Source organism: Panicum virgatum, chromosome 2K (assembly GCF_016808335.1).
Source record: "Panicum virgatum strain AP13 chromosome 2K, P.virgatum_v5, whole genome shotgun sequence".
NCBI lineage: Eukaryota > Viridiplantae > Streptophyta > Magnoliopsida > Poales > Poaceae > Panicum > Panicum virgatum.
The window spans coordinates 43,180,429-43,195,064 of record NC_053137.1 but is presented as its reverse complement, the minus strand read 5'-3'; the positions used below and the strand labels follow the sequence as shown (position 1 = coordinate 43,195,064).

The window sequence follows — 14,636 nt, the reverse complement described above, 5'->3', positions numbered from 1 at the left end:
TTTCTATGATTTGCCATACAAAAATGGAATTTGAGAAAACCAAGCTTCTTTACTCATATGCAGGTATAATGGGGCTAAGTACAGCATAATCTAGGTGTAATGCATAGATCATATCGTTCTTATCAAACATTGTATTATATTTGGTGCATGAACTCTTTGTTTTAATTTTGATGTATGGACTCTTTCGTTTAATCTCGATGTACGAGTTGTTTGGTTGAATTCTGCTGCTATAATTATATATGCTGTAAAAATAGTGCAATATTATTATATGAATATTTTTTTTGATGGAAAAAAAGTCATCACCGCCGGTTCCAGCCACAAACCAGCGGTGATGAGCACTCATCACCAACGGTTTTATGAACCGGCGGTGATGGCCCCCCTATCACCATCGACTTTAATCCAACGCCCCTCCAAACCGGCGGTGATGCTCATTTCGAACCGGCGGTGATAGGGGGTGCTGGAGTAGTGGGGAGGTGACGTGGCGCCTAGCTGGACAGCCACGCTGGCGTCCACGAGGGTCAAAATGATAAAATTGTAAATATTTTTTTTCTTCCGTGCTAATTCTTTAATACAAAAAATAAGAGTGATATCTCAGGAGGTGGCCTTAGCTATAATGGTAAAAGATTAAATTCTCCGTGCCCGGGGTGAGCAGAGGCGACCCGAGCTCCGACCGAAGTAGGGAAGAGGAGAAACGCAGCACAATGGGCTCGGCCCATTAAGATAATTGGGCTCGATTTCGGCCCATTAGGATAATGCCTGGGCTGCCGTGTTGGGTCGTCCTCCTGCATCATTTCCCTTTCCCGTCCCTGGTACTGCATATTTATTGATATGGCGCGCCGGCGCAGGTGAGATGCAAAGCGCGGGGAGAAGTGGCGGGCAAAAAAAAAAAAAAACTTTCGCCGATTCCGTCGCCCTCCATTGCAGCCTGTCTCTTCCGCCGCCGCCAAGGTAGAGACTCTGCGGACCCCCTCTCTATCCCCTTTGATTCTGAGAACCCAGCTTTGTTGATCCGTCTCTCGTGCTGCGGGAATGTAAGAATCGATGTGTGTGCCTCCCAAGTTCCTGACGGTTTTTAACGCACCGCTCCTTGTTCAGTTGTTCGTCGCGGTAGATTATGTTTTGGTTGATTCGTTTGACCATTTCTTTCGGAAAGCGAACGTGCGAATCCGAGGTTGGAGCAGATGATTTAACTCTATCGCTGTGTAGGTATGGGTCGAGGTTGTGATGGTCTCCCTGACTGCTTCGGTGAAGAAGAAGACGAGGGAATGGGGAATGGTACGGATCTGATATCTTCTATCCATGATTATTCGCTCAGATTTTGTTCTACGAACACAGATTTCTTCTGACATAGTTAGTTAGTTACATGTGTCCCATATATAATCTTGCATTCCTCATGTATGCTCAGTATTTATGTGCATGAAGACTTTATTCAGTCAGCTTATGGAGTAGAATTCTGCTTGATTGCATTTGGACAATGTTGAAATAGCAGCATATTTTTTTTAATTTTCTCATGTTTGTTTATATTCATAAATAGTTTTTCTTGATTCCTAGGCATGGAAGATGTGGTTGGCAATGTGAAGAATGAAGCAGTTGAACAAGAAGATACCACCGGCAGCATCCCTAGCCCACTGTTAGCAAGGCCGAACAAAAGGCTTCGGGCTGAATGCATGCACTGCCACAAGACCTTCAACTACAACAGCACCAATGGCACTAGTGGCCTCCGCAATCACCGGAGCAAGTGCAGCCCTGGGACTCAAAAGAGGCCAAGGCAGCATGAGAATACTCCCTTGCCATATATACAGAAAAGCACAGCAGACCCAAAACAGAAGAAGCTCCCATTCCTTGTATCCAGCAAAAACAAATGCATGGGAACATCAGATGAAATCCCTGAGCAGGATCTTGCCTTCCTGGACACACATACTGACAAGAATGGGAAAAAACAGGAGGTTGATCAGAATGGGCCTCATGAGGTACTTGCAGCACCTGAGCTTTCCACTGATCAGCAAAAGAATCAGATTCATGGGGAAACTTTATTGCCTGAGCAGGACTTTCCTAATGACTTGAGTCAGAAGAATCAGAAGGTTGATCAGAACTGTTCTCCCGAAGAACTTGTCAGAATATTGGCCATACACGGGCTTCTACCAAGGATTTTGGAGCAAGATGTGTTAAGAGATCTAGGATCACACAGTGCACGATCAAGAGGGACTTCCTTTACTTTTCTTGATCTGAGTCCAAGAAAAACCTAGAACTACAACAATAGCATAGAGAAAAGAGAGAGTGGAGCGGGGTAGAGGACCTTCAGAGCCTGCAGCGGAGTTAGATCCGGCCATCACGGGTTCGTTGATGCAGATCCGCTCAAAGGCGGCGACGATTGGTGCAGTGTAGTCGATGCCGGAGCGATGGCGTCGTGGACGATGGCGGCGACGACGTGACAGAGCTGGCGGCGGTGAAAGCGGCGAAGGTGGGGCTTCCCGCTGCTCCAGCACTCTCCCTAGATCGGCTAGGGTTTAGGATGTGGGAGAGGGTACTGGCGGCGCGACGAACTTCGTTGTCCGTGCCCCGGCCCCTTCACCCCTTTTATTCTAGCGCTGTGCAGCGGGGGCCCACCAACCATTAAGGGTTGGGCGCCCCCGATCAGGGCTCGGATTAGGGGCCTAATAGACCGTTGGGTCTATTAGGAAAGAGATCATTCCAACATTCTCCCCCTTGATCTCACTTTGTTCTTTTAATTTTATACTTTTACTTGAAACTTTTCTTTTAATTGTTCCATCACAGATTAATGAATAGAGCATGCTTTATCATCACGGTCCAAGGCCGATAGACTCAACAGCTACCACACACATCACTGTTTTTGAAACAAATTCTTTATCTTTTGGGCCCTTTTTATTCTCCAGAAATCACAGGTTTTCCCTTAAACCCATGCCGGCTATGTGTTCCATGAACACATTGGGTGGTAAGCCTTTAGTGAGCGGATCCGCAAGCATTTTCTTTGTACTTATATGCTCGAGTGTAATAGAGTGATTCTGGATTTTCTCCTTCACAACATAAAACTTTATGTCAATGTATTTGGCAGCACCACTTGACTTATTGTTGTGAGCATAAAACACTGCTGGTTCATTGTCGCAGTACATTCTGAGTGGTCTTTGAATACTGTCTACCACTCTTAAACCGGGTATAAATTTCTTTAACCATTCAACCTGCCCCGAGGCCTCATAACATGCCACAAATTCAGCGTACATCGTCGATGACGCAGTGACGCTTTGTTTGGAGCTTTTCCACGATATAGCTCCCCCTGCGATTGTGAACACATAACCGGACGTGGACTTTCGGTCATCGATGTCCCCCGCAAAATCCGCATCTGAGTACCCTTCTATCTCTAGGGAATCGGATTTTCTGTATGTTAGCATGAGGCCTTTCGTGCCTTGCACATATCGTAATGCTTTCTTTACCATGATCCAGTGTGCCTGTCCTGGATTACTTTGATATCTGCCAAGTATCCCGGTAACAAAAGCTAAATCAGGGCGTGTACAAACTTGAGCATACAGTAGGCTTCCGACAGCTGAAGCATATGGAACCGCTTTCATTTGATCGATCTCATACTGGTTCCTGGGACATTAAAATTTCCCAAATCTATCGCCCTTGACTATTGGAGCAGGTGAAGGTTTGCACATATGCATACTGTATTTCTTTAGAACTTTTTCTAAGTATGCCTTTTGTGACAGTCCTAATACCCCCTTCGTTCTATCTCGGTGAATTTCAATTCCCAAAACAAATGAAGCTTCACCAAGATCTTTCATATCAAAGTTTGAGGACAAGAATTTCTTTGTCTCCAGTAGCAGACTAACATCACTACTAGCAAGTAGAATGTCATCCACATATAGGATCAGGAAAATAAATTTTCCACTTCTGAACTTTGCATAAATGCAATTGTCCTCCTCATTTTCTTTAAACCCAAATTTTCTTATGGTTTCATCAAACTTTAAATACCACTGCCTAGAGGCTTGCTTTAATCCATAAATGGATTTCTTTAAGCGACACCCCATATGTTCTTTTCCTTTTATGACAAAACCTTTTGGTTGTGCCATATAAACATTCTCATACAAATCCCCGTTAAGGAATGCCGTCTTTACATCCATCTGATGTAACTCTAAATCATAATGTGCCACCAATGCCATTATAATTCTGAAGGAATCTTTACACGAAACCGGAGAAAAGGTTTCGTTATAGTCTATCCCTTCTCTTTGTGTGAAGCCTTTTGCCACGAGTCGTGCTTTGAACCTTTCTACATTCCCTTTGGAATCATGTTTTATCTTGTAAACCCATTTACAGCCTACTGTTTTGGCTCCTTTAGAAATTTCCTCTAAGTCCCAAACACCATTGGAACTCATTGATTTCATCTCATCCTTCATAGCTTCCAGCCATTTAGATGAGTGAATACTTCTCATGGCTTCTTCATATGAAGTGGGATCACCCTCCATATGAACCTCTTCTGTATTATAAACTTCATAGTCGCTAGAAATAGCCGACCTTCTTTCTCTTTGTGACCTTCTAAGGGCCACTGTTTGTGGCACATTTTGTGCCTCAACTTCTGGCATATTTTCCATAGGGGGCTGTAGCACCTCCTCCTCATGTCCAATCGCGGGTTCAGGCGGTTCCTGGATGACAGGTTCCAAACCTTTGCTCACTGTTGGTATGGGTGGAGTTGCGACAGGTGTTGACACCGTAATAACTGGAATAGTTGGCGCAGCAACAACCGAAGAAGGTACTGACGTCACTATTTCAGGAACTTTTGGTGCAGCATCAACAGGTAGTGAGAAAAATGGCTCTTGAATCATAGGATTAGGCACATACACCCGCTTCTCCTCAAGGTCAATTTCTCTAGGTACCATGCTCTCCCTGATCATTTCACTTTCTAGAAAGACAGCATGTCTCGTTTCTACAAACTTTGTATGTCTGTCTGGGCAGTAGAAACGAAAACCTTTCGACTTTTCAGGATAGCCTATAAAATGGCAGCTTACAGTTTTGGGATCCAGTTTTCCAATATTTGGATTAAACACTTTAGCCTCAACTGGGCTCCCCCAGACCCGTAGGTGAGTCAGTGAGGGTTCTCTTCCTGTCCATAGCTCATACGGCGTTTTGGGCACCGATTTGCTTGGCACTCTGTTGAGAATATGGATGGCGGTTTTTAACGCCTCCATCCACAGACTCAATGGCAATGTGGAATAACTCATCATACTGCGCACCATATCCATTAGTGTACGGTTGCGCCTTTCAGCTACTCCATTTTGCTGAGCCTCCCCCGGCGTAGAGTATTGGGCAACTATACCATTTTCCTGTAAAAACCTCGCAAAAGGTCCAGGAACTTGTCCATAAGGGGTATGTCGACCGTAGTACTCCCCTCCACGGTCTGATCTTACTATTTTAATTCTTTTGTCAAGCTGATTTTCAACCTCAGCTTTGAATATTTTAAATTTATCCAATGCTTCAGATCTTTCTTTGATTGGATAAATGTAACCATAGCGGGAGTAATTGTCTGTGAATGTTATGAACGAATCATAGCCATCCACATTTTTCACAGGAAACGGTCCACATATATCAGTGTGAATTATTTCTAACGTTCCTGCACTTCGTTTGGCACCCTTTTTAATTTGCTTTACAAATTTTCCTTTAATGCATTCAACGCATTGTTCGAAATTAGAGAACTCTAGCTGTGGAAGAATTTCACTTTTCACTAATCTTTCAATTCTCCCCCTCGAAATATGGCCTAAACGACAGTGCCATAATTTCGATGAAGTATCTTGAGTTCTCTTTCTTTTCTTTGTTTTGTTTCTCTGACAAGGATTCATTCACATTCACATTACATACAGAATGCACTTTATCACGCATAGATAATAAATAAAGATCATTGTAAAGGACAGCATCACCAATACAATTATTATCAAACCATAGTTCACATTTGCCATTGGCAAAATGACAACCAAAACCATCTGTGTCTAAGCGTGATACACTGATCAAGTTTCTTTGAAGCAAAGGAACAAATAAAACATCTTTTAATACAAGCATGAAACCATTAACTAGCTCGATGGAGACATCGCCAACAGCTTCAACATCTGCTTGTACTCCGTTCGCGACTTTAATGTGTCTTTCGCTTCTTTGCGTAGTCCTTGTCGAACGGAATCCCTGTAAAGAATTTGCAACGTGCACAGTTGCACCAGAATCAATCCACCAAGTAGATTTAGAAAACTTTAAATACAGGAATTCATTAACAAATGAAATTACATTCTCACCATTCTTTGCCATTATCATCTTTAAATAAGCGGGACAATCTGCTTTGCGATGCCCCTTGTCAAAACAGTGGAAGCACTCATCTTGAGCTGGAGTGCGCTGTTGCTGACGCTGTTGCTGATACTTCTGTGGCATAGGGGCTTTGTCTTTAGCTTTAGAGGAAGAAGCAGCTTGGAAAGGCCTTTTCTTGTTATTATGCACAAAATTGACAGACCCACCATTCTGTTTCTTGAGTCTATCTTCCTCTTGTGCACACATTGCAATTGCCTTTTCCATGTTCCACTTCTCTGGCTGTGAGTTATAGTTTACAACGAACGTTGCAAACTCTTTTGGCAGAGAGGCGAACACCAGGTGCACCATAAACTCTTCTTTGAGATCCAAATCCATTGGTTTGAGCTTGGAGTTCAAAGCACACATCCCCATGATATGATCTCTTATCGTACCGGCATTGCCATAGTACCTTTTTGTGATCAACTGCTCTATGATCTGTGTAGCATAAGTCTTTGAAGAACCAGTAAACTGATTCTTTATCTTTGCAAGGTACTCAGCAGCTGAATCACACTCTCCAATTGAACCCAAAATGTTAGGATCAATTGTGTTCTTTATAACTGCCACACATTTCTTGTTGGCGTTATTCCACTTTGTCTTTTCGAGATCATAAGCCATCTTTAAGGGAGCATAGTCCCTTTGCTTTTTCTGCCACTCAGCATCAGTGTCAGAATCTCCTCTCACTGGAGCCGGTGGCTCAGTGGGCTTTGGAGTGGTGATTATCTCATCCACTTCTCCACAGACGAAAGCAAGATCAACCTTCTTGATCCATTCGCCATAGTTGTCTCCTTTTAGAGTCGGGATGTGACTGATGAATCCCATCAAGTTCATCCCCGCTGAAAATTTCAAAAAATAGTGAGAACATAATAACAATAATTGCATGTAAAATTCCAACGTTGGTCAAAATAGAACATACAACTGTTTATGCAATTAAATCTATATCACCGTTGGGCAGAAATAGAAGTAAATGCACAAAAACTATGAAATTACAGTATTGTAATTAACAACGTTGGTCAGAAAATTAACGATACCATAATGCTCAAAAATAATCTTTTAACCATGCTCTTAAACTTTAATTGTCACGTTGGTTCAAATTAAAGTATAAAAGTAACTATATAAACTTAGCAGCGGAAACAAGTAGGAATTTCTATTTCCAGAAGCAAAACTATTAACTTTTATCTCTAAACAATAAACACGTTGGTGCAAAATTGAATAGAGATCAAACTATAATCAAAACTATACAAAACTGCTATTAAAATGCTTCTGCAAAATAGAAAAAAACAATTTGAGCTTTCACTGTTGAAGCAGCCCAGGCACGAAATCGGCCCAGCCCGCTCGGCGCGTGCGACGCCCGGGCCTTCGGCCCAACAGCCGATGGCCAGGTCGCCAAACCGGCCCGGCGCCGCGCCCCTCTTGGGCCATATTTGGCCCATTCGCCGGCCGCCGTTCCCAGCCGTCCGTCGCCGACGATCAGGATCGAGCGGCCGAGCGCTCTTTTCGCGGAACCAAAACCCGGCGACGATGCGTCGCCCGCAAACCCTAGGCTCATTTCCCCTCTCTGTCTTCTCTCTCCACAAAACGGCGGCAGCCATGGAGCCAGGGAAAGAAGCCACGGCGCCGCCGCCGGCCCCCTCGCCGGCGCACGTGCTCCCCTGTGTGGGAGCACGCCGCCGTCGAGCGGCTTGGCGGTGGTGCCCTTTCGGAGCCCGCGCGTGGAGAAGCAACCCGAGTCCACGAGCGGCGCCTCCGATCTGTGCCGGCGAGCCGGTCTTCTGTTGAGCTCCCGCGCGGCCGGTGACCGGCGGTGGAGCCTGTGGTTAAACCCAGGTAAAGCCCCGCCCCCTTTTTCCTCTTAGGGTTAGGGTTAGGGTTAGGGCTTCGACTTTTCTTTTCTTTTCTTTTTCGATTTGGATCGATTTGATTTTTCTGTGTCTTGATTCTTTGATTCGTGACCGAATCTACACTTCCCATCTCGATCTACACTTAGTGTAGGCGTCTGATACCAATGTTAAGAGATCTAGGATCACACAGTGCACGATCAAGAGGGACTTTCTTTACTTTTCTTGATCTGAGTCCAAGAAAAACCTAGAACTACAACAATAGCATAGAGAAAAGAGAGAGTGGAGCGGGGTAGAGGACCTTCAGAGCCTGCAGCGGAGTTAGATCCGGCCATCACGGGTTCGTTGATGCAGATCCGCTCAAAGGCGGCGACGATTGGTGCAGTGTAGTCGATGCCGGAGCGATGGCGTCGTGGACGATGGCGGCGACGACGTGACAGAGCTGGCGGCGGTGAAAGCGGCGAAGGTGGGGCTTCCCGCTGCTCCAGCACTCTCCCTAGATCGGCTAGGGTTTAGGATGTGGGAGAGGGTACTGGCGGCGCGACGAACTTCGTTGTCCGAGCCCCGGCCCCTTCACCCCTTTTATTCTAGCGCTGTGCAGCGGGGGCCCACCAACCATTAAGGGTTGGGCGCCCCCGATCAGGGCGCGGATTAGGGGCCTAATAGACCGTTGGGTCTATTAGGAAAGAGATCATTCCAACAAGATGGATTCAGAAAGGCAGTCGCTTGCTTAAATCCTATGGTCAGTATGCCATCCCATTATGACTTCATAGGGAACATCTGTGACTTGTTTCAGCAAGAAAAGTCCAAGCTAAAGGACAAGTTAGCTGCTTTACATAGTCGGGTTTGTTTGAGTGCTTATATCTGGAATTATGATCCACACTTGGCCTTCTTGTGCTTGAGTGTTCACTACATTGATGATGAATGGGAGAAACAACAAAAGATCATCACATTTTCTCCCGTGGACCCCTCTTGTGATGCAAAAGAATCTAGTAATGTCATATTGGGGGCTATTAGAGAATGGGGTCTTCATGACAAGGTTTTCAGCATTATAATGGATGATGCTTTCATTGATGATTCAGTAGCTTCAAATGTCAAAGCCAGTCTACAGAAATGGAGCGAAGCTGCTGCAAATCTGAACTTGTTTGTAGTACGTTCTGCAACTCATTTACTTGATCATGTTATCCAGGTGGGACTGGATGAACTTGACAGAATCATGGAGAAATCAGCAAAGTGCCCCAAGTATGCAAAGGGTTCCAACCGTGTAGCAGTACGTTATCCCAACAGCAGATATGCACCATCACCAAAAGACTGGAGAACGGCAAATAAGATTTGTGAAATTTTGAGAGATTTTCATGAACACATTGACTTGATGCCAAACCTTCCTGGTCCAGCAGATCTCTTTGGCACGCTGAGAAAAGTTTATCGCAAGGCTGATTTCGAGAGTCGATATGAGAGTGATGAAGCATTTTCCAAAGTGCTGGACAAGATAAAACAGAAGTTTAAGGAACGCTGGAAACACTGTTTCTTGCATTTCTGTATGCCTATGGTCATGGATCCTAAATACAGTCTGAAATGCATCGAGCTCTTCATTAAAGGCAACGAAAAGGATGACTATATACATGAAGTGTGTGATACATTTGTCAACCTCTTCAATGAATATTTAGATCAGGTGGATTATCCTCACTGCACTTCCAGGTCAGAAACTAGCAAGGGGACTGTTGAGAATGCAGATACGTTGTTGAGGTATTATCAGGACTCTAAGCACCAATCTTGTGAGCGACCGTTGACTGAACTTGGCCAGTACCTGCAAGAAACCCGTCCTGCTTCAGGCAAGCCCAGTGTTCTCCAGTGGTGGAAGGAACATAGCCTAACCTATCCGACAATTGCTCAGATGGCACGCGATATTCTGGCACTACCATGTATTACTGCCTGCAAGGTAGCAACAAGAACTGCAGGACTAGCAATGTGTGAGTCAGCTGACAAGAGCCGTATTGAAATGCTCGTATGTACTCAAGATTGGCTTACACCAGCCGGTATGACCTACCCTCTTTTATATTCTATTTCTGCATGTTCCCATTCTTGTGCTAACTGATCTTATTAACTTTACAGGCATGAGTATTTAGAAAGAATACTCCATCCTTCCTATTGTTCAGTGGAAGCTAGCAAGCTGCTGTCCTCATTTACCGGTTTATAGTCGCTGAATAGGTGCTACTAGCAATGGCTCATTTTGTTGCCTCTTTGATACAGGATTCAACTACAAGAAACCACATGTGCTGTGTCGAACTTGAAGCAATCTTTTGTGTTTCGTTTAATTACTGATGGAGCTGTGTTGTAGTTTTTGTACGTATCAGTAGTGTGGAGCCTGTCAGTAGTTCTTGCTTCTGGTTTCAGATACTTTCTCCAAAAAGAAAAAAATCAGATGCTGTAACCTTAAGACATGCTATCTGATCCTTGATCATACTCGTGTTCAGACATTCACTTACTCCGTTTATGCTTTTCTGGAGCTTTGATCTCATTCCTCTCCAGTGCTAGCAGCCTAGTATGGTGTCCTTTTGTTAAGAATTTGCTAATTCTGCTTCTGCATCAGTTTCATTTGTTTTGTTAAAACGTTGAGGTTTCCTCTGAACAATGATGCGTTGCAGCACTAACACACGCGTGCTGCTGGTCATGCTTCCACACTGTGAATCGCAATTCATTTGTCGCATTTTCAGAGACGAAAGTTGGCCCAGCAACCATATTCTTGAGATGTTCAAAGAGGACATGGGGTCTTGGTGCGCAATGAAGTTTCCCTATCTATTTTATTTGGTTAGTTGCAAATTTTGGACTCGTTTTTTATACAGAATCGGCTCTATTGCCTTTCAAAAAGAAAAAAAAAGAAGCGTGATTGTGACGGCTTCTTTGGTAGGGATGTGGTCCTACTGTAGCATCCAGGAACCGGAGCTGATGAAACCAAAATTTTGGGCTTCACCAGCTCCCACTGGATTGGCAGTGCGAGAGAGGAAAAAAAAAAGAGCCCAAGTAAGCAGTGCCACTAAATCGGCCTAGTAGCCACCGGGCTCCCCTGGATTGGCAGGGAGAGCAAATGAGCATGCAAACACTAAACAGTACTGCTACATAGAATTGGTTGGAGCCTTGGAGGAGCCGGAGCAACTTATGAAGCCATGTCAAATGCCCCTTAATACAAATGCTCTCTTTATTCTCGTGTCAAATCAACAATGGGACTAATCGGACTTTCTCGTGTGTTCACACGAATAGTACAAGCGAGGAGTCAACTGATGATCTTTGAAATGAGGACTTCATCCTTCTTAATGTTCCAAGCTGCTTTCATAATTTACCATTTGCTTGTCTGTGATGTTAGCAGTGACTAGTGAGTGTTTAGTTACCTTTCATTCGCAGGATTAAGCCGGGACATCGTGCGAGGTGGCTTTCTGTATGTCTGTGCGGGGTGGAGCTGGAACATTGTCGACGTTCTATCTGATGCTTTTTCAGGCCAAGAGTGTATCGCGTGCTTTTGCATTGCCATTTGCCAATTCCTGCCATACCCGTTTGATCTGTTGTTCAAGAAAAAGGTTCAGACTTTCTGTGAACAATAATATAGCACCGCTCCTTTTGGCAGCACGCACGCTGCTAATCAGGCTTTTACCCCTTCCAGAATCATTGAGCCGGGATGTATGGATCCCAGGACCAGATTATCAAATAATCCCCCACCCAGTGCACTGTAGGATCTGGATCTGAACCGTCAGAGAAGCCTGTCACACAAAACACCAGCTGGATTATATACCCGGTAATTTCATCGCACAAACAGCCTTGTGGCGCGGCCGACCGATAAAAATGTCCACATGATCGTGGAAAACATCTGATCCCTGTCCAACACCATTATCTCAGAACTCCCCTTGTACCAACAGAACCGAGCTGAGCTATCTGAACATGATCGCTGGCCTGCATTGGCTGCACTGGCCGTGGCCTGTTGGATCCGGATCTCTGTACTGCCGCCAATACTTAATACCCTGAATCATTTTCAGTTTCAGTTTCAGTTCTTCCCAATGCAGTCTCGTGCAGGCGCGGGCTGCACGACAGGGAGACTGAATCCCGAGAGCGCAGCGGTGGGCGGCGCCCGGAGCGGCAGCACACCACACGTGCGCCGGGCGGTCTCGGCTCGGCGGGCGGCTCGCTGGAACTCCACTGGCAGCCGTGGACGGAGTCCGTCCGGGCTGGCACGGCCGGCAGCTCCCCCAAGTGGTCTGATGGAGCTTAGCGCCCTCCTAAACATTTCATTACCGCCAGCAGCAGCAGTGGCGTTGTCCTCGTCCGCCGAGTATTCTACACTGAATCGCATGTGCTTGGCACCTGACAGTCAGTCGCTCACTGATCATGAGCCAGGCTCTGAATCCTGGAATTCAAAACGAAGGCGCATCGAACAACGCGAATTCTAGATGAAGAAGGGTACTGTGAGTTTGGATTCGAGAAAAACTGAAGATTGGAAAAAACATATATCATGGTCTTCGCTGCAGCTTCCTTTTCTCTCTCTCTCTCTCTGAACGACTTCGAGATAGTATTACTTGCCTCCCGTTTGGAATTGGAATTCTCTTGTTTTGCTTCTCTGTCAGATAATCTGGTTTTTTTGCTTATCTGTCATATAATCTGTCTGATTTGTATCGTTTTCGCTTGCGACGCGAAGATTGATATGACAGAGTGAGAGAGCAGTAAAAGAGGATAATTCATTTGCCCTTCTTTCTGCTCAATACTCATGCCCGGCAAAGTTGCAAATGGCAAACCACCCGACTGATCTGAACACTGGGTTTCAGTTCCACCATGCCCAATTACATGAGAGATGAAACAAGGCTACTATTGATCCTGCTCTGATTTATATTTTTTTTTTGTTGCTGGCTAGGCTCAAGCACTTTTATACTAACAAGCAATCATAAATCAAAAGAAAGAAGAAGAGAAACCCGGATGGCACGGTCCGGTCAGTACTCAGTAGCACTAGCTGGTGGCGGTGGCTTCAGAGACGCTGCTGCTCTGGCTCGCGGTCTCGGAGATGCTCTGCAGCGCCGGCCGCCAGTGCCGGCCTCTTCCCCGGTGCCGGTCCTTCTCCTGCTTCCCGTCCTGGAACCACAACGCGGGGGCGAGCGGAGGGTCAGCATCTGCCTGTCGCAGCAGGGGAAAAAAGCATCGTGACAGAGAAATCGCTGACCGACCTGGTCGGAGGAGCCCTGGTCAGCGCCGTCGCCGCGCCGGAGCTGCTTGTGCTGCTGCCTGATGGCCTCGCACCGCTGCATCTTCTCGTTCTTCCTCGCCCGCAGCGCCTTGGTCACCTCTGCGCGCAGCACCAGCCGGGGTTGAGAATTCGAGGTTGCCGCGGTGTACGGACGGACGGTGAGAACTTAGTCGACTCGAGAAGGAGCCCCACAGGAGGCCGTGGAGTGCTAACCTTGCGCGGTGATGAGGCGGTAGACCTGGCCGAGAAGCAGCGTGTCCTTGGGCTTGAGCAGCTTGACCCTTGTGATCTTGGCCCCTCCCCCGCCGCCGGTGGAGGTGGTCGCCGCGGCGGCGGCGTCCCCGGGGGTGGCGGCGGCCTTATCGGCGGCGACACGGAGGATGACGAGCGCGACGTAGTGGCCCGGGTTGGTCCGCATGACCTCGGCGGCGGTGGTGGACCAGTAGAGGCGCTCCACCTTCCCGCCGGGGTGCTGGATGACGACCGCCGCCGCCTCCGCCGCCTGGCAGTTGCCCATCGCGCCCGCCCGCGCGCACCAGCGGTGGTGGTGCTGGACTGGTGGCTTCAAGGAGCCGCGGCAATGGCGGCGCGAGTCGTTGAGAGGGAGGCGGCGGCCGCGGTGGTGGTGGAGGAGACGGTGGTCATGCGCTTGCCGTTTTTGAGGTGGTGGGTGTTAAATGTGAGCAAGGGTGGGTGATGTGATGAGGAAGCTCGCTCTTGGAGGGTTTCGGGTTCCGGACACGGGTCTCCGTCCAGGATTCGGATCCGCTGCCACGGTAATTCCTGAGCGCGTAACAAGCACCAGTTTTCCAGCACCAACTTGGCAACTTCCACCGCCGCCCGGCCCTTCCGCCGCCGCCGCCGCCAGCCCTCCCACGCTGCCCCGTCGGTCCCCCTCCTCGCCCCTCCGGTGGCCTCGCCGCCGGTAGGTGGAGTGGGGACCCATCTTTTTTACATATGTTTAGTTTCTTTAGTGTTTGGTTCTCTAGCGATATCGACGAGGTGGTAGCGACGAACGTTTTGGAATAAGATCTCTCCGGGCTTTCTCTACCTCGACGATGTCCGTTCTGGCGCCGACGATGGCCAAGTGAGAGTTAGTTCTGCCAGATCTGAAAGTTCTCTCCAGATCTTTGCAGTTGTTGTGTCAGTCAGGAGATGCAGTTGGTTGTCCTTTGTTGTGACGATTTCGACCTCTTCTTTCGATCTGTTCGGCGACAAGATCCGGTTTCTTCAACCCTCTGTTT

General features: G+C 46.9%; 2 protein-coding genes and 1 long non-coding RNA gene across 3 annotated transcripts; 2 read left to right on the top strand and 1 right to left on the bottom strand.

Annotated features, from left to right (window-relative positions):
* The first annotated feature begins 845 nt into the window (after window positions 1–845).
* LOC120678628 lies at window positions 846–1,664 on the top strand. The gene is made up of 3 exons (XR_005676665.1): window positions 846–948; window positions 1,207–1,275; window positions 1,552–1,664. It is a non-coding gene; the product is annotated as an uncharacterized LOC120678628 (long non-coding RNA).
* LOC120678619 (zinc finger BED domain-containing protein RICESLEEPER 2-like) lies at window positions 1,662–10,652 on the top strand. Its single transcript, XM_039959874.1, has 3 exons — window positions 1,662–2,160; window positions 8,876–10,207; window positions 10,284–10,652. The coding sequence occupies exons 1-3, from the start codon at window positions 1,668–1,670 to the stop codon at window positions 10,295–10,297; spliced, it is 1,839 nt and encodes a 612-aa protein (XP_039815808.1). The 5' UTR covers window positions 1,662–1,667; the 3' UTR covers window positions 10,298–10,652.
* A 2,220-nt stretch (window positions 10,653–12,872) lies between these two features.
* On the bottom strand, window positions 12,873–14,074 carry LOC120678610. The gene is made up of 3 exons (XM_039959868.1): window positions 13,606–14,074; window positions 13,373–13,491; window positions 12,873–13,280 (listed from the first exon to the last, which is right to left on the bottom strand). The coding sequence occupies exons 1-3, from the start codon at window positions 13,907–13,909 to the stop codon at window positions 13,158–13,160; spliced, it is 546 nt and encodes a 181-aa protein (XP_039815802.1). The 5' UTR covers window positions 13,910–14,074; the 3' UTR covers window positions 12,873–13,157.
* Between the last annotated feature and the right edge of the window lie 562 nt (window positions 14,075–14,636).